This window comes from Perca flavescens, chromosome 6, assembly GCF_004354835.1.
Source record: "Perca flavescens isolate YP-PL-M2 chromosome 6, PFLA_1.0, whole genome shotgun sequence".
Lineage (NCBI taxonomy): Eukaryota > Metazoa > Chordata > Actinopteri > Perciformes > Percidae > Perca > Perca flavescens.
In genome coordinates this window covers 24,012,884-24,035,314 of record NC_041336.1, presented here as the reverse complement: position 1 = coordinate 24,035,314, position 22,431 = coordinate 24,012,884, and the positions used below count along the sequence as shown (strand labels likewise).

Genomic DNA, 22,431 nt, shown 5'->3' with positions numbered 1-22,431 from the left:
GGTTGAGGGTTTGAATTGTACATGTTTCATGTAGTTTTGAGGTCCAATATACTAAGTGAAAGATGGAAATAACGAAAACATGACCTGCTATGTCAGGTAAGATAGCTTAGAGTGATAAGAGAATGGTTGACTGTCCTATATGGTGCAAGTAGTTTCAAGACCTCCATTACAGGAATGAAGAATATAAAGAGAAAAGTTGTGTTCCCGTTAGTCTCTGTCATCACTTTTTTCGACATACTATACTGTGACTTTTTATCACTTTTTTTGACATGCTATACTATGACTTTTTCAACATTCTATACTATGACTTTTTTAATCACTTTTTTCGACACAGTATACTATTACATTTGTCGATATACTATACTATGACTTTTTCCGACATTCATAGTAGTTATAGTAACTTATATAGAAACTATAGTAACTTTTTTTATCACTTTTTTCGACATACTATATCATTAATTTGTTATCACTTCATACTACACTATGACTTTTTTCATCATAGTATCATAGTAGAGTCAGACTTTTTCTGACTTTTTACGACATACTATACTATGATTCTTTTCAACATACTATACTATGGAGTTTTTTCAACATACTCATACTTTCAGCTAGAAAATAAATTCAAACCGTACAATGTTTTACATCTTTTGGCATTATTGAACTTTTCCAAATGGCTTATATTTTGTCTTGTTATATCAAAAACATCAGTTTTTCAACAGTATTATCACATGCATTACTGCTTTTAAATGGATATCTTGCTATTAAATAATTTATTTCATGCAACTGCTGTTTAGAGTTCATTCATTAATATTTACAAAAATAAATCAGCATGAATCACATCTATGCTGGAACAGACCTTCCAAGCTTGAATAAATATTTGCTATAAATAGTGCTAATCCTGTGAGAATAACTACCCTTTGATCAAGTGAGAGATTGATCTTCACTCAGTCAGGACTTAGTTCCTTACATTCAAGTCCTTCTATGGGTCATCCAGTCCATGTGCTGTTCTCCAAGTTATTCCCCATGTTAATGCATTGTGTCATGCATGCAAGAGATGGGTATTTTAGCCCCAAAGACACTCCACATCATAACCAGAAAATGGCCGATAATGCTTCCTCTGGGTCTAGTATAACTCACGGTAGTCAAGTTGTTGCTAAAACAAACACCATCCTTAAAAAACCTCCTCTATCAAAAGCACATCTGGCCCCTTCCTCCCCTCTGCTCTCCCCCTAGCCTGTCCCTAATCAACTTGCTTTTTACAGGCAGCATTTCTATTTTTAACCCAGAAAAACACCTGGAGCTGATCTAGACGGTCCCTCCCACCTCTGAGGGTTTGATGGAATAGCAGATTCATCACATTCACTGGGGCTTTTCCAGGTCCCCAGTGTGTACTGTATGAATAAAGAAAGCTGCAAAGAAAGCATGTTTGCAGAGTTGAAACCACCCTGGTTTTGGAGTAGTTTCTTTTTAAAACCACTGGGAGCACCTGGCCAGTGGAGTGCTGTGAACAGAGATGCTAGATAGTTTCAGAGTTAGTGGGAAACTCGTGGCCAAATCTCAGCATCGTGCCTCTGAGTCAGTCATACTTAATAGTTTGTGTGTCAAAGTTAATTGTGATATCACTCTTACTTTGAATAGTTTTTCATTTTTTCCTCAAAAAAGGATAACAAGCAGTTTAGCTTTGCTTTAGCATCACTGTTCAGAGTATTTTAACTGCTGGTTTTACAAAACAGAACAGTGCTGTATGCACTGTAGAGGCTGCAAAATGATTAATTGTCAAATTTTCATTGAGCACACAATCAAAGAGCTTTTCAGTGAAATCGAGAAGCATCTTACAGATGCATTTCTCTCGAGGCCAGCAATACTGCCATATGATATAAGGAGATTAGCTTTGTAAATTTACTGGGAGACAGCACTGTGTCATTTTGCCCGAAGAGGATACATAAACAATGTCTGTTTTGTGTTTTCATTTGACTTCAAATTTGAATGCACTTTATTTCATTGTTCTGACCGAGTGCCCATTTTCAATTGGATGACACAAACAAGCATCTGTTGAATCTTGCATTTGGTTTCTAAAACTATGAGTTAAGATTAAATTGAGTCCAACTGGGTCTACCTGATAAGGCTAGCATAAATTCAATATTCAAGAATGTATTCATTGAGAGTTGTGAACCATGAAAGTCTTAGAACCCATCCAATGATAACAGAGAGGTTAGGGCTGTTTTAACTTTTCTTATCTCCTCCTCCAGACAACTAGAGTTGCACTCCCCGGACGCTAGGCACACCGTGGTGCTGCGTTGCTCAGACCAACCATCTGCCTTGTCCTGGTTCACTGCCATGCACTCTGTCACATCCACACTGGCACAGGTCTGTCTTTGATTTCATTGATAATTCTCATCAATGTCACCATTAGAATTAGATTTTTCAATGATTCCATACTGTACTGTGGCCATGCTTCGGCTCGTTAGAGCTGCTCTGAATCTAATGCATCCTGAATGATCATCCCACCACAGCGGGCGCTGGCAGAGGTTATCCAGAACACAGCCAGGACGGGGGTAGCTGGCAGTAAAGAGATACGACACCTGGGATGGCTGGCTGGGAAGGTAGGTGTGTGTGTGTGTGTGTGTGTGTGTGTGTGCGTGCGTGCGTGCAAGAGAGAGAGAGAGAGGGAGTGTAAAATGCTTTACAATACACCCATGCTTCTAGATTTCTCACATTTTTAATGGGGTACCTTCTCTTATTACCATGTTGGGACTATGGTGTGTAAGTGTGTATGTGCTCTTCATCTTTGTGAGGACCAGTTTAAGTTTACACTTTAAAAGTGTGGACTTTTTTATTTTTAAATTAGGACACACTTTCACCTTCAAAGGTCTGTTTAAGGGTTAAGACTTGCTTTTTGGATATATTTTTTATTAACGTTTTCATGTCTTGTTTAAGGCGCATTACTTATGATTTGCATTTTATGTATTTATTTATCAATTATATTTACTTTTTTATTTAGTGGTTATAGTAATACCAGGGTTAAGGTTAGAATTAGGTTTATGTGCTATGAGCTCTGGGATACGTCACGGCAATCAGGGTATAGATTTACAAGCGTGTGTGTGTGTGTGTGTGTTTGTATGCGCATAGGTATCTGTGTTTCAATGCATATTTTTGTAGTGTGCAATACTACTCTACATGCACAGGTACACACCTTTGAAATTCATACAAGCACATACACACACACACACAGGTAAGGCTTCACTCTCTCTTTCATACAAAAACACACACACGCCTGTGCAAATATATCCACACACACACACACACACACACACACACACACACACACACACACACACACACACACACACACTATACCTGTCTAATTTAGTCCTCATGAATTTGCCAGTATTTGATACTTCAAATGCAGTACAATACTGTTACTTAGCAACATATTCTCATTATGTTAAAAAGATGACCCTTGACCCTCTAAATCCCACGATACGATTGGCTGAGGCTGAACTTCAAAGAGCAGCTTAGGATTCCATGGCTGGCTTGCAGATAAGCGCTCATAATGAGAATAGTTATGGAGCATTGTAATATGAAACATGGGGCTGTGTGTGTGTGTGTGTGTGTGTGTGTGTGTGTGTGTGTGTGTGTGTGTGTGCTCTAAGATAAGAGATTAACAGTGTGTGTTCTGAAGGGAAAGCGAGGGTTTGCTCATTAGGAGGGATGGGTGGGCAAGGGGGCATAGCATAGAAAAGTGTACCTGCACACTAGCCACCTGTATTTTTACCTAATGGCTACACAACAGTATAGTGAACGTACACATTTCTTGTGAAAGTGTGTAACAGCCCAAACATTTTTGGAGCATTTTGGAATGAAATATGACGGATGGAAAGTGTAGGTTAAGAGGTGATTTAAAAAAAAAAAGATTGAGAGGTGAAGCCTGATCTACACCCACTGCTGAGTACACACTGAGTCTTCTACATGTTAAACACACGCACACACCATCCCTCTCTCTGACACACCATTAGTCCCATTTATCTAGCTCTCTCACTGGCAAACAACCATTGATATAACTGATGAAATGATACCTGCTTTCATCTAAGGACTTGAGGACAAGTTCAGTGTTTGTGACATAATATAGAGGCTTACCGCCTTTGACTCTTTTCCTGCTTCCAACATTAGCTACATGATTGCTGGATATACCAAACTTACTTTTCGTCACTTTCCTTTTTTATTGCCACTGTTGTGTGGAATAAGGTTGGTGAAAAAAAGGCACTACGCTTTTCCGTGTCTATTTTTTCGTTAAGAGGAAACTCAACAAAAAGCCATTTGCCAACACTAAATATCAAACAACAGCCAGACATATAGTATTAAGTTGCTGTGAGCTGTAGCCTACATTCACCACTTCTAACCAGAGGCAGAATATAAAGTAATCTCGGAGATTATTCCTTCACAGCGCTGTGCAATACGAGAAAATCTCAGAGCTGAACTGGGCAGACACATCAGTTTTCATCAGACTCACCCTGGGTCAGTTTAATTAAGTCTACTGCTAACTAATAACATTACCGTCGTCAAAATACCCCGCAAATCAAATCCCCTACTTCACTGTTAACTGCCAAGCCATTAAACCTGTATGGAAATTAACACCTCTGCTGAAATGTTAAATTTGTTAATGATCATACGACATGAGACAACACCGTCTCTCTCTCTCTCTCTCTCTCTCTCTCTCTACACGCACACACACACACACACACACACACACACACACAGTCTGGTTCTGGTGGTTGATTAACGCAGATATGTACTGATTGGCTCTCATAATGGTCCAGGTGGGTAGCACACTGCCATGACGCTAATGTCTGATTACTCCACATTTTAATTGTGATATTTTGTGATTACATTCTGAATCTGCCACGTTCTCTGTCAGGTAAATTAGTAAATCAGTAGTAGGCTATACAGTGGAGTTGCATATGACGTGGTTTGGGGTCCTTCTGTAAATAATTTTGGGGTACAATTTGGTTATGATGAATTCTACATGCAGCAATACCACAGGCCAAGCAATCAGCCCGTTCCAAACAGGCACATTTTCAACAGGCACTGCACTAGTTATAAAAACAAATACTTAATACTTTTTTGGGGGCTGCTGATCAGACTCTTTAATCATCCATCCATCCATCCATCCATCCATCTTTGTCCGCTTATCCGGTGTCGGATCGCGGGGGGAGCAGCTCCAGCAGGGGACCCCAAACTTCCCTTTCCCAAGCAACATTAACCAGCTCCGACTGGGGGATCCCGAGACGTTCCCAGGCCAGGTTGGAGATATAATCCCTCCACCTAGTCCTGGGTCTTCCCCGAGGCCTCCTCCCAGCTGGACGTGCCTGGAACACCTCCCTAGGGAGGCGCCCAGGGGGCATCCTTACCAGATGCCCGAACCACCTCAACTGGCTCCTTTCGACGCAAAGGAGCAGCGGCTCTATTCCGAGCTCCTCACGGATGACTGAGCTTCTCACCCTATCTCTAAGGGAGACGCCAGCCATCCTCCTGAGGAAACCCATTTCGGCCGCTTGTACCCTGGATCTCGTTCTTTCGGTCATGACCCAGCCTTCATGACCATAGGTGAGGGTAGGAACGAAAACTGACCGGTAGATCGAGAGCTTTGCCTTCTGGCTCAGCTCTCTTTTCGTCCACAGTGCGATAGATTGAATGCAATACCGCACCCGCGCCCGATTCTCCACCAATCTCCCGCTCCATTGTCCCCTCACTCGCGAACAAAAACAAGGTACTTGAACTCCTTCACTTGGGGTAAGGACTCATTCCCTACCTGGAGAAGGCATTCCATCGGTTTCCTGCTGAGAACCATGGCCTCAGATTTAGAGGTGCTGATCCTCATCCCAACCGCTTCACACTCGGTTGCGAACCGATCCAGTGAGTGCTGAAGGTCGCAGGCCGATGATGCCATCAGGACCACATCATCTGCAAAGAGCAGCGATGAGATCCCCATCCCACCGAACTGCAACCCCTCCCCACCCCGACTACGCCTCGATATCCTGTCCATAAATATTACAAACAGGATTGGTGACAAAGCGCAGCCCTGGCGGAGGCCAACCCTCACGTGAAACGAGTCCGACTTACTACCGAGAACCCGGACACAGCTCTCACTTTGGTCATACAGAGATTGGATGGCCCTGAGTAGAGACCCCCTCACCCCATACTCCCGCAGCACCTCCCACAGTATCTCCCGGGGGACCCGGTCATACGCCTTCTCCAAATCCACAAAACACATGTAGACCGGTTGGGCATACTCCCAGGGTCCCTCCAGGATCCTTGCGAGAGTGAAGAGCTGGTCCGTTGCTCCACGACCAGGACGGAATCCGCATTGTTCCTCCTCAACCCGAGGTTCGACTATCGGCCGAACCCTCCTTTCCAGCACCTCGGAGTAGACTTTACCAGGGAGGCTGAGAAGTGTGATACCCCTGTAATTGGCACACACCCTCTGGTCCCCCTTTTTAAAAAGGGGAACCACCACCCCAGTCTGCCACTCCTTTGGCACCGTCCCAGACTTCCACGCAATGCTGAAGAGGCGTGTCAACCAGGACAGCCCCTCCACACCCAGAGCCTTGAGCATTTCTGGACGGATCTCATCAATCCCCGGGGCTTTGCCACTGTGGAGTTGTTTGACTACATCAGTGACTTCCGCCTGGGAAATCGACGACAATCCCCGTTATCCTCCAGCTCTGCCTCTAACATAGAGGGCGTATTAGTCGGATTCAGGAGTTCCTCAAAGTGCTCCTTCCACCGCCCTATTACTTCCTCAGTTGAGGTCAACAGTGTCCCATCCTTACTGTACACAGCTTGGATGGTTCCCCGCTTCCCCCTCCTGAGGTGGCGAACAGTTTTCCAGAAGCACTTTGGTGCCGACCGAAAGTCCTTCTCCATGTCTTCTCCAAACTTCTCCCACACCCGCTGCTTTGCCTCTTTCACGGCAGAGGCTGCAGCCCGCCGGGCCCGCCGGGGCCCCGGCCCCGGGCCCTTCGGTACCCTGCAACTGCCTCCGAGTCCTCCGGGATAACATATCCCGGAAAGACTCCTTCTTCAGTCGGACGGCTTCCCTGACCACCGGTGTCCACCACGGTGTTTGTGGGTTACCGCCCCTTGAGGCACCTAAGACCCTAAGACCACAGCTCCTCGCCACTGCTTCAGCAATGGAAACTTTGAACATTGTCCACTCGGGTTCAATGCCCCCAGCCTCCACGTGGATGCACGAAAAGCTCCGCCGGAGGTGTGAGCTGAAAGTCTGTCGGACAGGGGCCTCCTCCAGACGTTCCCAATTTACCCGCACTACACGTTTGGGCTTACCAGGTCTGTCCAGAGTCTTCCCCCACCCCCTGACCCAACTCACCACCAGATGGTGATCGGTTGACAGCTCTGCCCCTCTCTTCACCCGAGTGTCCAAAACATACGGCCTCAGATCAGATGAAACGATTATAAAATCGATCATTGACCTTCGGCCTAGGGTGCTCTGGTACCAGGTACACTTATGAGCATCCCTATGTTCGAACATGGTGTTCGTTATAGACAATCCATGACTAGCACAGAAGTCCAACAACAAACTACCACTCTGGTTTAGATCAGGGAGGCCGTTCCTCCCAATCACGCCTCTCCAGGTGTCTCCATCATTGCCCACGTGTGCGTTGAAGTCCCCCAGCAGAACAATGGAGTCCTCCACTGGAGCCCCATGCAGGACTCCAGTCAAGGTCTCCAAGAAGGCCGAATACTCCGAACTCCTGTTTGGTGCATATGCACAAACAACAGTCAGAGTTTTCCCCCCCGCAACCCGCAGGCGTGGGGAGGCGACCCCCTCTCGTCCACCGGGTAAACTCCAACACAGCGGGCGCTCAGCCGGGGCTTGTGAGTATCCCCACCCGCCCGGCGCCTCACACCCTGGGCAACTCCGGAGAAGAAAAGAGTCCAACCCCTATCCAGGAGTATGGTTCCAGAACCGAGACTGTGCGTAGAGGTAAGCCCCACCAGATCTAACCGGTAGCGCTCCACCTCCCGCACCAGTTCCGGCTCCTTCCCCCACAGAGAGGTGACGTTCCACGTCCCCAGAGCCAGCGTCTGCCGCCCGGGTCTGGTCCGTCGAGGCCCCTGACCTTCACTGCCACCCATGTGTAGTAATCATTTTAAAGTTATTACTTCAGGCCCTGGTAATTTGTGCACTTAACAAAATAGTGCAATACTCAAATAAAATATTTTTAAACAGCTTTTTTGTTTAAATGTTTTTCATCTGAATATGGCACTCCCCCCATGGCCCTGCACAGGATGAGTGGGTATAGAAAATGGATAGATGGATACAACCTTTCCTTTTTATCTGTTTGTGCTGCAGACAGAGAGTGAGAAGCAGTGCTGGAAGCCGGTGCTGGTGGTGGTGACGGAGAAAGACCTTCTGCTGTATGAGACTTTACCACGAGGCAAGGAAGCCTGGCAGAGCCCTGCACACGCTCATCCACTGTTAGCAACGCGGTAGGTCCACCACCATATGTACAAGACATCACAAACACACACAGTATATTCACACCACAACATATTTAAGATATTTTCTGGAGACTATTGTGTTGTCATAATGAAATCCTTTTGATTTTTAAACTAATATTACATTTGATATCAATAAAAAAAAACTAACCCTGTGCTACACTATCAGTCTATTTTTAGCTACTTTGTGCTAATTTGTATGTTGCAAAGCATCTATCTAATATATTATACATCTAAATATTGTAAGTTACCTGCTTAACACCAGCATGTTAGCATTTTCATTGTGAGAATGTTAGCATGACAATCATTACCATACCTACCTACCATTTTTGTATGTACTTTACCACAACTCCTAAGGATCAAAAGCAAACTTTGAACTTCAACTTTTATTCATCTTCCAGTTTGTTTTTTGCTTATAATAAGCATTACAGCATACAGAGTACATAGAGCTGTAATGTGGCTGTAGATCTTTAGGATGTGTCTGAAATGAGTCCCTCATTCAGTCATTCAGTTTCCAATATAATAGACCCTCAATAGTTTACTTTATAGTGTCCAGTAAATTGAGAGTTGAACTGTGTCTTCACAGTCAGGGAAAAAAATGTCTCATAACAAGAAAGTTTGTCATTAACAAGAGATTTGTGATGGCAATATATTTTCTTTGTTATAACGACAAAAATATCCTTAATACACTACATGGCAGTTTATGTTTATGTGTTTATCCAGTCTGGTACACTCTGGCCCTGACCGGGGGTCGCCGCATTCTGGTACAGAGCTGTTCTTTGCCACTCGGACTGGCACACGACTGGGCATTGAGACTCACCTGTTCCGGGCTGAGACCACCAAGGATCTGTCCCTCTGGACCAGACACATAGTCAACGGATGTCACGCCTCAGCTGAGATGATCAAAGAAGTCACGACGAGTGAGTACTGATACCTAACACGTAAACAATTTGATTCAAAGTACCTTTTAAAACGGATAAAGACAAACATAAACACTTTGACGCTATAAACAGAGACCGGAACACACAAGAGTATGTAGCTGTGGAAGGAGTGGAGTGAGCAGCGCAGGTCACTGTGCTGAATTTGGTGATGCATCCTTAGACGTGTTCTGGCATGCTGCAGCAAAACATATCCAGAGAGACTGAAGAGTTTGGAAGAATAAGTACTGCCTGAGGTCTTGCAGGCCTAAAATAACGTCTAAATTCAGTGCATAAATCCAAATGTGTACATACACTACAGTATCAACCACTCATACACTGAGATAGGAGAGGGTTTGTGATTAAATGTAATAGCCATATGAAAGATGTGGATGAAGCACTTGCTATTTATAGAAAGGAATGCTATTCTTGTGTGTGTGTGTGTGTGTGTGTGTGTGTGTGTTTTATACGGCATTAGGTTTTGGGCCGTCCAGGGAATTCCAACAGAATACCCTCTCTCTCTCTCTCTGTCTCTCTCTCTCTCTCTCTCTCTCTCTCTCTCTCTCTTTCTTTGCCTCCCTCTCTCTCCAAGCACAAAATGTCCTGGTAACTGCACTTCTCCCCTGGGTACCTCTCCTCTCTCCATCTATGATAGCACTGTGTCAAAGTAAGTTTCACGTTAGACTAGCAAGGCTTCATTCACGCCTGCAGAGCTCAATTTGAATTCAACACTCCCAAGATGTTTGATAATAATCACATTTTGTGTGTCATTGTAGTTAGCGAGGAAATGTGAATGTTAAAACGACATTTTATTTAATCCCATGAAAAAACGCTGTCTAGACTGAAACAAGCTGCTGAGTATTGACGTGCCGTAGCTTACAGATAACAGTAACAAATAAAGTGAAGGGCCCTGCACACCCATGGTACACCCACACAGGTTATTGTACTTATTTTGGATAATTACAGCTCTTCACAGGAGTCTGTGGGATTGTGCAGAATGTGTTTAATTATAACATCTTTCTCATTCTCCTGTTAATACCTTAACCTTAACACCTTTACCATCCGGTGACCGCATGTAATTCTCTGCCCACCTTCAGCCTAAGCAGAGGTCTAATCAGCTGGGATAAGGGAAAACACATTTACCTTTAAAACCTGCATTAACTGATTTTTTTGGCCACTTAGATGAGCAGATATGGAGCAACATTAGCATTAATTTAGCTGTAAATGCTGCACTAGCATTTGCCACCCGGACTGGCACAGCATTGCTAACTTTCGCTAACTTCGTCGTTTGGTTCTGGGCAGAAGGTTATTACAGCTTTTGCCAAAAACACCACCTGCTTCATCGGAAAACAACACTAATGAGAACCAAAACTGTGAGGATGCGGGCAAAAAATAAGCTAAAAGATGCTGAAATGATCCACAGAGCTCTATAGAGTCTCTGAAGTCACTGTAAGTGACACATATTTTTTGGTCACCATTGAATTTTTGTCTGAAATGGATCCCATAACTTTTCTGAAACTGATTGATGTTAGCAAGTCCTCGGTTTCTTGTTATGGAAGTAGAAAAGTAATTTACACTTCCCCGAGAAGGAGTGTGATAATCCATTTGCTCATTTTTCAGCAGTTGCCACCTGAGGAGTCGTCGCACTGACCTTGTCATCTTTTCATCTGTGTAACATTCTGATAAATCATTGTGATGTTTTATTTACTGTCAAGGCTCGTGATAAAGATTTGCTCTGAAGACAGATTAACTTTCAATCACTCTATGGGCAGCAGGCCATTCTTGGAGGGACTTTAAAGGGGAAAGTAATTTGTTCAGCTCCAAAATCAAATTTCACAGGCACTTGTGTGCGGCCTGCTGTCATTTCTGTTATTATTATGTCCAAGGTGACTTAAAATATCTCAGAGGTTATATTCATAATTTGAGCAATTAGCAGGATAAGGCACTGTCTATATCATGTAGTTCCAAGGTTTAAACCCTTCTTGTGTCTATTGCATATTTGTTCTCTCAATAATCTGACAGTCCTGTGCAGTGTTTCATGGAGCAGAATATATAAATAGATCTTGCAGATAGAGTTTGCCCAGTTGTCATGGTATCGCAGATTCTAATTCTTTTGAGCACTTTCAGGAACTAGTTTGAGATTTGGGGAAATATGCTTTAATTTGTTTAGATGAGAGGATGGATACCACTCTGGTGTTTGTACGCTAAACATGAAGCTACAACAAGCTGTCAGTTACCTAATTTTAGCTTTCCATAAAGACTGGCTCTGTCCAAAAGTAACAAAATATGCATTCCTGCACCTCCAAAGCTCACTAATTATCATGTTATTTCTCTCTTGTTTAATCTTTCCAAATACCAAATTGTAAAAACCTCAGGTTGGTCATGGTGTTATGGGGGTTGAGTGTGTGGTGCCACAACAGCTACTACTGCTGTGACCAAGGTCAAGAATAAACTTTGAACAACAGATTCAAAACATTATTTTATTACCAGCTTTAGAAGCTAAGTAATCCTCCTGCACACCCACAGCCTTTTTGTCAATGTTGTTGTCAAAGGTGGCAGCTGTAAAAGTGTCTTAGAGGTCAACTGGGTCTACTTAATGAACAGGTAAACAGCTTAATGACTTGGAGCACTTAAACAAAGCAATTTTATCTCAGTGGTTGTCGGCAATTAACCTGCTGTGACACTTGGAGGTTTAGCGCAGTAGGATGCAGTTTTAAAATATGAAGTATTTTACCTGCTGTTAATGTCATTTACAAGTTTAAAACTAATGACAGAAAAAAACAGGCTTTCTGTTCAATAATAACCTTTTAGCGTTTGTTGTTTTGGTAACAGTTAGTGTCTCCCTCCTCTTTCTCACTGCATCTCTCTTTCCCTCAGTTCCTCTCTCAGTGTTATCAGTCTCTGACCCTCTATCTGTCTAATCCACTCACTGTCAGGCAGAGAGAAGGGCTTTTGTTGCAGCCTGAAAACCTTGTGTGTGTGTGTGTGTGTGTGTGTGTGTGTGTGTGTGTGTGTGTGTGTGTGTGTGTGTGTGTGTGTGTGTGTGTGTGTGTGTGTGTGTGTGTGTGTGTGTGTGTCTGTGTCTGTGTCTGTGTGGCTCTGTGTCTGTGTGTGTATGTATTCTGGTGGGAAACCCTACTTGCCCTACAGATCAAGGCTCTCGGGTGGAAGAGTAGAGTTTCAGGTCTAATTTTCACAACAAAGAACCGGCACTCTTTGCCCCATTTACAACTGCTAGGGAGACGTTTGTCCTGCCAGATTGTTAACACATTATTAGAATAATAAACACATTATGAGATTCATTTTTCATCATGAATGGGATGTCTTCAGTGTTCTGCGGATATTACACTGCATATTTGACTCTGTGTGTGTGTGTGTGTGTGTGTGTGTGTCTCATTTTTCTGTATCTTATCACCATTACTTCCAGAAATTGTAATCAACACACCTCTGTTGTTTGAGTGTGTTTCAGTTTTCCAGTCTAAAACCCACACTAGCACTTCCTTCTGTAGGCGCCTTGATGTTTCCAACACCTCACCTGTTCAATGTCATTTGAAACCAACATTGCTTCTGTGGTTTTGTTATCTAACAATATGTAGAATACCGTATATTACAATGGATTGCCGGAGTGAAGCCATTTGGAACAGCTATGAATACTTTTGATTTCAGACGTGGGCATGTCGTAAGAACTAGTACTGATCGAGTTAATCCCCCCCTTAACAACCAGATCCATGAATATTAAATGTAAAAAAAAAATATATATATAGCACATGAGGAGGAAGAAGAGGTGGCAGAGAGAGATGCAACAGCAAACTGTGCTTTGCATGAAGATTGCAGCAGATTAATAGTGAAGTGATCAGGTTATAATGGCTGCACTGTACACCTGCATGAATATGATTGGATGTTACAAGTCAGCTGGTAGTCAAGCAGTTCATGACTTCAGTGCTCTGCCTGAGCTAAAGCTATGCTCCACTTTTAATGTGTTGAGACTGTCTCCTCAATCAGTTGACATAATGAATAAATCTGTAGTTTTATTTTATCAGTGTGCCTGTAATTTGGGCTCTGACTTTATGCTGCTGGTGGTCTCACAAACTAAAGTGCTAATTACCACCTCTTTTTACAGCTGGCAACTGCTGCTAATTGGCTGTCAATCTAATATGACCCACTTTTGTAGCAGCGTTTGTAATTGTGAATACATTATTTCAGAGTGAAACGACTTTTCATTATTTTATCCCCTTGATGAACCACAGTAATAAAATAATGGAAGGTTTTTCTACAAAGGTTCAAATGTGCAGAACCCAATGAAATGCCAAAAAATCTACAATTTCTATGATTTCATTACATTGTTGTGCTGTACAACCAATCCATCTGCTACTCTGTGCAGGGTAAATTAAACTCACAAGAATTATTTGCCTTCGACCATGGTCTGATATGTGTGTGTGTGTGTGTGTGTGTGTGTGTGTGTGTGTGTGTGTGTGTGTGTGTGTGTGTGTGTGTGTGTGTGTGTGTGTGTGTTACTGTGTACATATTTGGCTTGGTTTCATCATCGCCTTTAGCTAAAGAGCCGAAGGAGGAAGGGATTTAGGTGTGTATAGGGTGATTAGTGTGGTTTGACTGACAACACGGTTAAGTAGTCAGAAAACCAGCCTGTTGACAGTCGGACAAAAAGGAGACTGATGTTGGCTACAGAGAGCGTACCTATACATTATGTAAACACACATGCATAGCTATTCTATAGCCCACAGACGACTCACTCATATATGCATCTCCATGTCTCTTTCACATGTCTGCAAGATAGAAAATACGCTCCTCACCAGCTTAGAGGCATTACACACACACACACACACACACACACACACACACACACACACTGTCATACAGTATGTACACACATGCAAACACACACTGCCATCCATGTTCATACAATACACACACATCCTGTTCAGGCTGTCAGCAAACAATGGAAAGATAACAACTCTCTTCTCGCTCACCATCTCTTTGTCACACAAACACGCCGCTCAATAGATCAGATGTCATCAAGAGAGAGGAGCCTATTCTGTAAATGAAGTTTTCAGCATGCAGGAGGTGGAGTGAGGGAACTCTGCTGTCAAGGCATTGAAAAATAAGACTAAATGCAGCTGGATCACACTGTGTCGAGACGCGACAGGTTTGTCATTACAGCAGAGGAAAGTCATTTGGAGAGTAGATATAGATAGCACACTCTGCTTTCAGCCGGACACATGCTGCGAGGAGAGACGAGAGAGAGCGGGAAAAAAAGTAATGAGAAATGATGTCGATACATTACACTGTGCAGCAGCGGTTTGGTCTCTACGTGAAAAGAGTAGTCCGTACCTGAAATATGGTAAATTGTAATGTGTAAAAGACACATGAGTTAGAACAGAGTTGGGCTTTGACAACATGACAGAATATATTTGAATAAGAAGGGCCTAGATCTACATGAATGCTGTATAAGAGGTATCTCTAATGTTTAGGCTTCCCTAAACAATATAAATGGGGAGGACCAAATATTAGAAATACCCTTTGTAAAACACAGTATAATTCTACAGCAGCAAATGACTAAACAAGTTTAATCAACACAGTTTAAAAAAAAAATGTACATTGAACTTTCATGAAGAACAGATTTATTGTTATATCATAAGTGCATCATTCGTGTTAGCTCAGTGTACCTAATAAACTGTCAACAGAGAGAGAAAATGCCTTCTAAACAGTAAGAGCAGGGAAATATTACCAAGAATGTCAACATGATAACGGTAATTGTCTATGTCTCAAGTATTTTCTATGGAAGAAATAGTATAGTACAGTATACTCATAATAAGGCTGGCCAAAAAATCATTAAATATTTCTATATTTCATAATTAGTTGAAAAAGAGACTGTATCAGTGTCATTCATCTTCTTTTATATTAAGAACATGGAAAATTAAAGCACTTTGTACAAACATCCAACCAAGTTACACAACACATTGATCAAACTGAATGGCCCTGCCCTTCCAATACAAGCCAACACTTAAGTCATTAGACAGTAGAACATGTATATCCTCCCTAAAAATAAAGAGAGGTTTTCAAAGAACAGAGATGAAATACATTTTGAAGTCCACAATATGCATTTAAAGTTGTACTGCTACTTCTTACATAATAGTCATTCAGAGTCTAACTTTTACCTCTCATTGTAATAACTTATTCTACAATGCATGTACCAGGTGATTATAATTCTGACTTGCACTTTAACCCTTATTTCTCTCATCCACACATTGTCAATACAGGGAAAATGAGCATCTTGTTCACTAACATTCAAAAATGTTAATATCCTATTATCTTCCAGGTTGTCTTTACCAGAGTCAGGAATGCCGGCTGGTGATTCACTACGAACAGGGCTTCTCTGTGCTGGCTGACCCCAAACTGGGAGACGGGGAGGAGAGGGGATCTCACACACCCACCAGGCCTAGAGTGCTCCTCTCCTACCCCTACGAAAAACTAAAGTTGTCCTCAGATGACGGAGTTCGCATGCTCTTCCTTGACTTCGGAGGGAAAGAGGGGGAGATTGTGAGTGTTTCCTTTTTTAATAAAGCATTAGGTTTTGACAAACAAACTGTAACAAGATGTGCTCTGATAGGAACTCGGGGGTTCATAGTCCACTGAAACTCCATTTTGCTCTGTGAATAAATAATGAAACACAGATGATGTGCAATCATATGAAGAAATGTGAGTAGTAGGCCTACTCTCTAGACTCACCAATGTTAAACAAGCACAGAGGCTGATTTGACATTTGTTTTGCCCCAGTAGTAGCTTCAATAGACCAGCAAATGTGAGGATTGTCTTTTTAAATTAAGTTTGAACATATTTTTACTAACATGTAATTTGTTTGATTTGATTTGAACCCACGTGGCCTAATCCTAAACTACACTGTAAAATAGACATGATCATTGGATATTGTTATCATATTCAAAATGCTCCCACATATTACTTCCTAGATGTTTTGGTGTCCGTCCGTTCATTTTGCTTTCAGCATGGCTCGCTAGTTTTCTCCATTTTGCTTTAGCAAAGACAACAGCAGCCTAATTTGCTGAAAGTACAAGACATGGTCTGTCGCACTCATATTTTGAATTCGAACATATTACGGATTACTTTTACTTTAACATTAATACTTTGGCTTTTGAAAAAAAACTTACAGTCTTCTAATTTTCTCCAACCTATAAAAAAAATATTTCTTATATTTAACCCTATCCAAAGAATTGCACTTAATAATTTCTCATTTCAAGTTCAACTAAGTTAAAATGTTATTATTTAAGCTTAATATTAATAACTTTGCTTTTCAAGTCAAACTGATTGGGGGCACAATATCAAGCTTTGCTGTGGTCATGTACAACTCAGTACAATAAATAGAAGAAATTCTTACCCACTCTCAGGGGGTTTCAGGAGGCCTTCTGGGAAATTAAGCGAAAAACAAACTGGAGTACAGGTGAACAAGACAGGCAGAGGGAAAGTGGTACAGCAGAAAGTAAATTACAGCAATTGATCATAAAACAACTTCAGGTAAAAAAATAGCCTGCCACTTACTATAAGGGTTTTAATCTGTTTACATCACTCAACTGCTCCCTGTATAGAAGTCCAAGTGGCTTGTGTTTTAGGGGCCACCCTCAAAGTTATTGATGTATATGCCTGAAAAAAAGTAGAAACACTGCCACTCTCACTACCAATCAGGCTGTTCTCACTGGAAATCCAATATATTCCATGTATTTATTACTGTTAGCCCAACATTGACTGCCGCTGTATAAGGTGGTGAATAGATCCCAAAACACAGGACTTTTGAGCGGGGGAGCGGTGTTTGTTTACAGGAAGAGGTTAAGTGGAAAACACTAGACTTTCACCTAGGACATGGGTGTTCGGTTCCTGGAAGTATTACTTAAGGGGTCCAGTGTTTTAACACAAACCACAAACTTTTCCCTAATCTCAGTAATCGGTCATTTTGATCCCTAAACTTACCTGCCACGGCCGCTATCACGACCGTCACCTCAAGGTGACCGGTACCCGGCTCACAGTCACCTTTTGTCGGCTAAACTTGACTGTAACGACCACTAAACTTAATTTTCACGAGACCGGTTGGCATTCGCCGCAATTTTGTGACATATATACGAATTGTTGTGCAATGGTTTTGCATACAATATCATTGAAACCTGTTCATGAGACCATGTACCTAAAGTATTTATTACTTCTGTTATAAATGTTTTTAGCATCTTGGATCTTATTTGACAATATAACATAAAAATGTTGGTGTCAGGAAGATGAGCTAGCACTTTTTTTAACCCTCCCTTAGCACTTCTACAAACTGTTTACCCAGAAACACATGATGCTTCATCATTCATAAAAGTCATAGCACTGTGATTTACTGTATGCTGGGGAAAAAAGTGACAGTTAAAATTTAAATATTTACTCTATTGGCTTATGGGATTTAGAAATTGGAAACTGAGATGTTTTATATATCGATGCCTCAAACTGTCTGTACAACAGTCCACATACGGCTCTGTATGCAACTTCTGTCAGATACACTCATGTTTCAAGGCTCATATCCTGAAGGCAAATAAGCAAAGACTTTGGAGCTTTGATTCAAAACTCTCTTCTGGCTACCTTAGCAGAACAGATTTTGGGATCGTAGCATTTCTGAATCCCAACACAGTCGTAGACAAGGCTTTATAAAAATCCCAAGGCACTTGCTGATGTGGCTGGTGGCTCATTAGCTCAACATTTGAAAGTAGAATCAGCTAGGCTTTGTTTTCAAAGAGTTGACTACACTGTCATTAGTTGGCAGGGAGTATGTATATAATATATCTAATTTTGTCACATTTGACAATTCATCTCCCCAATACAAAAAAAATTATTACAGAGCTTAGATCAAGCCCAAGCATTGATTTTAGTTTAGAAAACAAACAATTACTTACAATGAAAATTCTAACATACTAATTCTAACATACTAATGTTTAGCAGGTACAGTTTACTATTTTCACTATCTTAGTTTAGAGTGTTAGCATGCTAATATTTGCTGATTAGCGCTAAAAACACAATTTAGGCTGATGTGATATGTCATATTTTAGCAGATATTTGGTCATAAACCAAAGTGTTGGCCAAATTGAAGTTTTGAAGTGATGACAGCGCTGAATAAAAAGTTGAGGGAACAGCAAAGTTATTATTTATCCTAAGGGATGGCCCCTTAGGAATACTAAATTTCATGGAAATCCACCCAGTACAGTTGCAACATTTCACCTGACAACTTTTAGCTGAACCGCGAATGTCAACCTGCCGGTGGCATTAGTGGACAAGACGGGATAATCAAAGGATTCAACATCTGGGAACCATGAATGTCTGTATAAATTCGTGTAATCCATCGAGTAGATAATGAGATATTTACCTGAATGAAAACTTTGACCTGATGGTGGTGCTCGAGATAACATCAGAGGATCACCAATGTCATTAGGATTCATCCTTTGGCTACCATGGATATATGTACCAAATTCCTTAGCAAACCATCCAATGTTGGAAATATTTCAGTCTGGACCAATTTGTTGGACCTACTGAAAGACTGACTGACATTGCCACTAAAAAACACCATCTATCCCACCTCCTGAAAATCTGACTTTTTTTAGATGACAAGATTTTTGTGGACCAGTACAGATGTATAATCGATGTATTATATTAAATTGGACTGGGTTTGCTGGTGATGAGGTAGCCTCTAAAAAGTCCTCAGTGTTAAATATGACCAACTAAAGTACTAAGTTTGGATTAATAGGTTAAATCTCCCTATAGACCTAAGGAACAGGATATGAGTCATATGCCTGCTGTTGATTCAGGCTATGAACAGAGCTTTGTTCACAGTGTGTGTGTGTGTGTGTGTGTGTGTGTGTGTGTGTGTGTGTGTGTGTGTGTGTGTGTGTGTGTTGCGCTTAGCTCTAGCTAGATCTGTCTAATCCTTGACTCATGGGGAACTGTTGCCTGTGTAGTTAGTTTTGAATAGATTTTTTATGATTTTATGTGCTTTACAAACTTCTTTTCCTTCTCTCTCCTGCCTCTTCCTTTCTCTTTTATCCCTTCTCCTCAATGAATTCTCACATCTTTTAATCATATTCTCTCGTACTCCTGTTGTGTTTTGCATTATTCTGTTTTGTTCTACTTTTTTTTTTAATTCCGTTGTTTTTCCTTCCTCTTCCAGCAACTGGACCTCCACTCTTGTCCGAAGCCGATCGTCTTTATCCTCCACTCCTTCCTCTCTGCTAAGATTTCCCGCCTGGGTCTGGTGGCCTGACCTCTCTAAAAGGACATTTCATCTCTTTTGAAAACAGAAATCCACCTTGTTTCTCCACCTCTCTGCAGCCCGCATGCAGTAGTACACCACGTCAAACGCTGTCAGTCGGGGACCCAAGCTGAGTGAATGTAGCCTCTATTGACCTTTTTTTGGGTCTCCAAGTTAAAGAAACACTGGAGAAACCAATTCAGTTTGGTTTTGCTTTGGGTGAAATGAACAGATTATTTTGGGGGATAAACCCTCCCTTTAAGGGCTGCAAGGACTGAAGTGTTGACTGAAGAACCACAGAAGAAAACAGGGACTGGACTAGAAGCAGTGGGATGGACACAGATTGGGCATTACTGTCACGTCCTGGACATGTGCAGTACGGTTGAGATGAATTTACTTTTAATTCAATCAAGATGTAATGGCAAACTGCCTTCCATTTACCAATTATTTAATTTATTCACCATTAGCTCTGAAAGAACATTCTGAATTTCACTTGGCCATTTTTCTTCACCAAACATTTGACACACTCTGGAAAAACTTTATGCATTTGTCTTTGTTAGCGTCTCCTGAAATGTCTTGTTAGCGCTGTCAGCATTCATCATTGAAAGTGGCGGGCACAATCACCCACACAGTTTCCCACAAAGACAACTGACTCAAATTCAAAATGTCATAGTATTCTTTTAACAGGTTGTATACTGTGACCACCCTGTGGTCAAAGTATTCCAGTGTTTAACAGTGATCTGAAGTCGGTTCTAATGTCTTCAAGTATATCTTCTTTAAAGCCTCAGCTTCAATTAACATGAATTATAATATACTCAAGCATTCAGATTTTTTTCATCACATTTAAATTCCACAAAAACTCAAACTCAAAAACTCAAAAACTCAGCATTTACTATTGTGTTTCTGATACATACAACTGTGTTCCACAGAAATAGGGGTAATTCTAATGTTCCAAGGGTCCTGTGTTCCCCAGCTCTAAATTGTCATGACAGAGGTCTTAGTCTTAGTCTAGATAATAGTTACTCTTTTGTATGTAGGAAAAAGTCCCAAACATATTTCAGCCCTAAATGCAGAAGAAAAACAAAAGATGAAAAAGGGACAAAAATTATTCTGAAACTTTTTAGGGTTAGGAAATCAAAAGTAGTTGGCAATTGCCATTTTCAAACAGGTTAAGAATAGGAAAAAGGAAAGGGTGAAAACTATTTCTGAAATATTTTAATTTAAAACAGGTCATATATATTAACAGAATATTGAACTGGGGAACATAGGACCATGGCACCATAGATACATTTCCAAATACTACATATTATGCATTAAAGTGTATGATCTCTAAATAGTACCATAAACAAACAATCAGGTAATGTTTAGAATACACATTTTGACTAAATCATTTAAAGCAATAGTTTTATTTTTTTAGGGAAATGCACTTTTTCATGTTCTCGCCAAGAGTTAAATTAGATGAGCTACAGCCAGTAGCCAGTTAGCTTAGCTTTACATAATGACTTTAGAGATGCTGGTAGGTGGATTTTGTTACCTTCGGACAAGCTAGCCGTTTCCTGGGTTTTTGCTCATCTATCCAGCTACTAGCTGTTGTCTTATATTTAACAGACAGCTGTGAGAGTGGTATCAATATTCTCATCTAACTCACAGCATGAAAGCCAGTAAATGTATTTCCCAAAATGTTTAACTATTCCACAAATGGTCTGCATTCTGATCAGACATAATGAAGCTGTTTAATCTTTCCTCCTGTCAGAGTGGACAGTGAACTGTTTGATACTCTCTGAAGAATTGTCACATTTGCCAAACTGCCATGAGTACTTCTAATATTCATATTTTGAAAACTGAAACGCAACAGTGCCACAGTCACCCCTTCAAGTATTATTTGTCTTTCATTATAGCAAGGTAGCCATGATAGGAGTCCTCAATCCTCCTTCAGCCAGTGCAGGTCATTATTGTGTTGGGATGTTATGCAGCAGATCAAATCTGTATAGGACTCTGCACTGTCTGTGACATGGCTGGCTGCCGGGGCCTTTCCTCCTGCTTTCAGATGACAGAGAAGAAGACATATGAAACATTTGAATTTTGGACAAAATTAATCATAGAGATCAAAGGATGGATCAACTTTCTTCTATTATGGCTACTTTACTTTTAGTTATGAGTGCAGAAATACAACCAACCAGCAGTAAATTTGTGTTTGCTCTTTTCTTACATCGAGGAAATATCAAACACACATTTCCAACAACACACACACACACACACACACACACACACACACAGGTTTGTGGCATTATCTTTGTGGGGACCCGTCATTGACATAATGCATTCCCTAGCCGCTTACCCTAACCTTAACCATCACAACTAAATGCCTAACCTTAACCCTTACCCTAACCCTAACCATAACCATAACCTAATTCTATCCCTAATCCTAACCAAGTCTTAACCCTCAAACAGCCCTTTAAAGTTGTGGGCTCCAGTATTTTGGCCCCACACAGCTGTCAGGACCCAAACAAGTATACTGGTTTTTGGACCCCACGAATATAGTTAAACAAGAACACACACACACACACACACACACACACACACACACACACACACACACACACACACACACACACACACAGTGAACAATGATTTACAAATTGTAATCCCACCACTCTCTAGAAGAAATATTATCTGTTTTGTTGATACTAAGAGATA

General features: G+C 41.4%; 1 protein-coding gene across 2 annotated transcripts in view; it reads left to right on the top strand.

Annotated features, from left to right (window-relative positions):
* Window positions 1-21,570, top strand: part of sntb1 (syntrophin, basic 1) — a 44,583-nt gene extending 23,013 nt beyond the window's left edge. For both annotated transcript variants that reach the window (XM_028580745.1, XM_028580747.1), the window contains 6 exons: window positions 2,250-2,367; window positions 2,514-2,603; window positions 8,375-8,511; window positions 9,244-9,440; window positions 15,775-15,995; window positions 19,654-21,570. In XM_028580745.1, the coding sequence (XP_028436546.1) occupies window positions 2,250-2,367; window positions 2,514-2,603; window positions 8,375-8,511; window positions 9,244-9,440; window positions 15,775-15,995; window positions 19,654-19,746 (856 nt within the window). In that variant the 3' untranslated portion in view covers window positions 19,747-21,570. The remainder of the gene's footprint in view (window positions 1-2,249; window positions 2,368-2,513; window positions 2,604-8,374; window positions 8,512-9,243; window positions 9,441-15,774; window positions 15,996-19,653) is intronic.
* The last annotated feature ends 861 nt before the right edge of the window (window positions 21,571-22,431 follow it).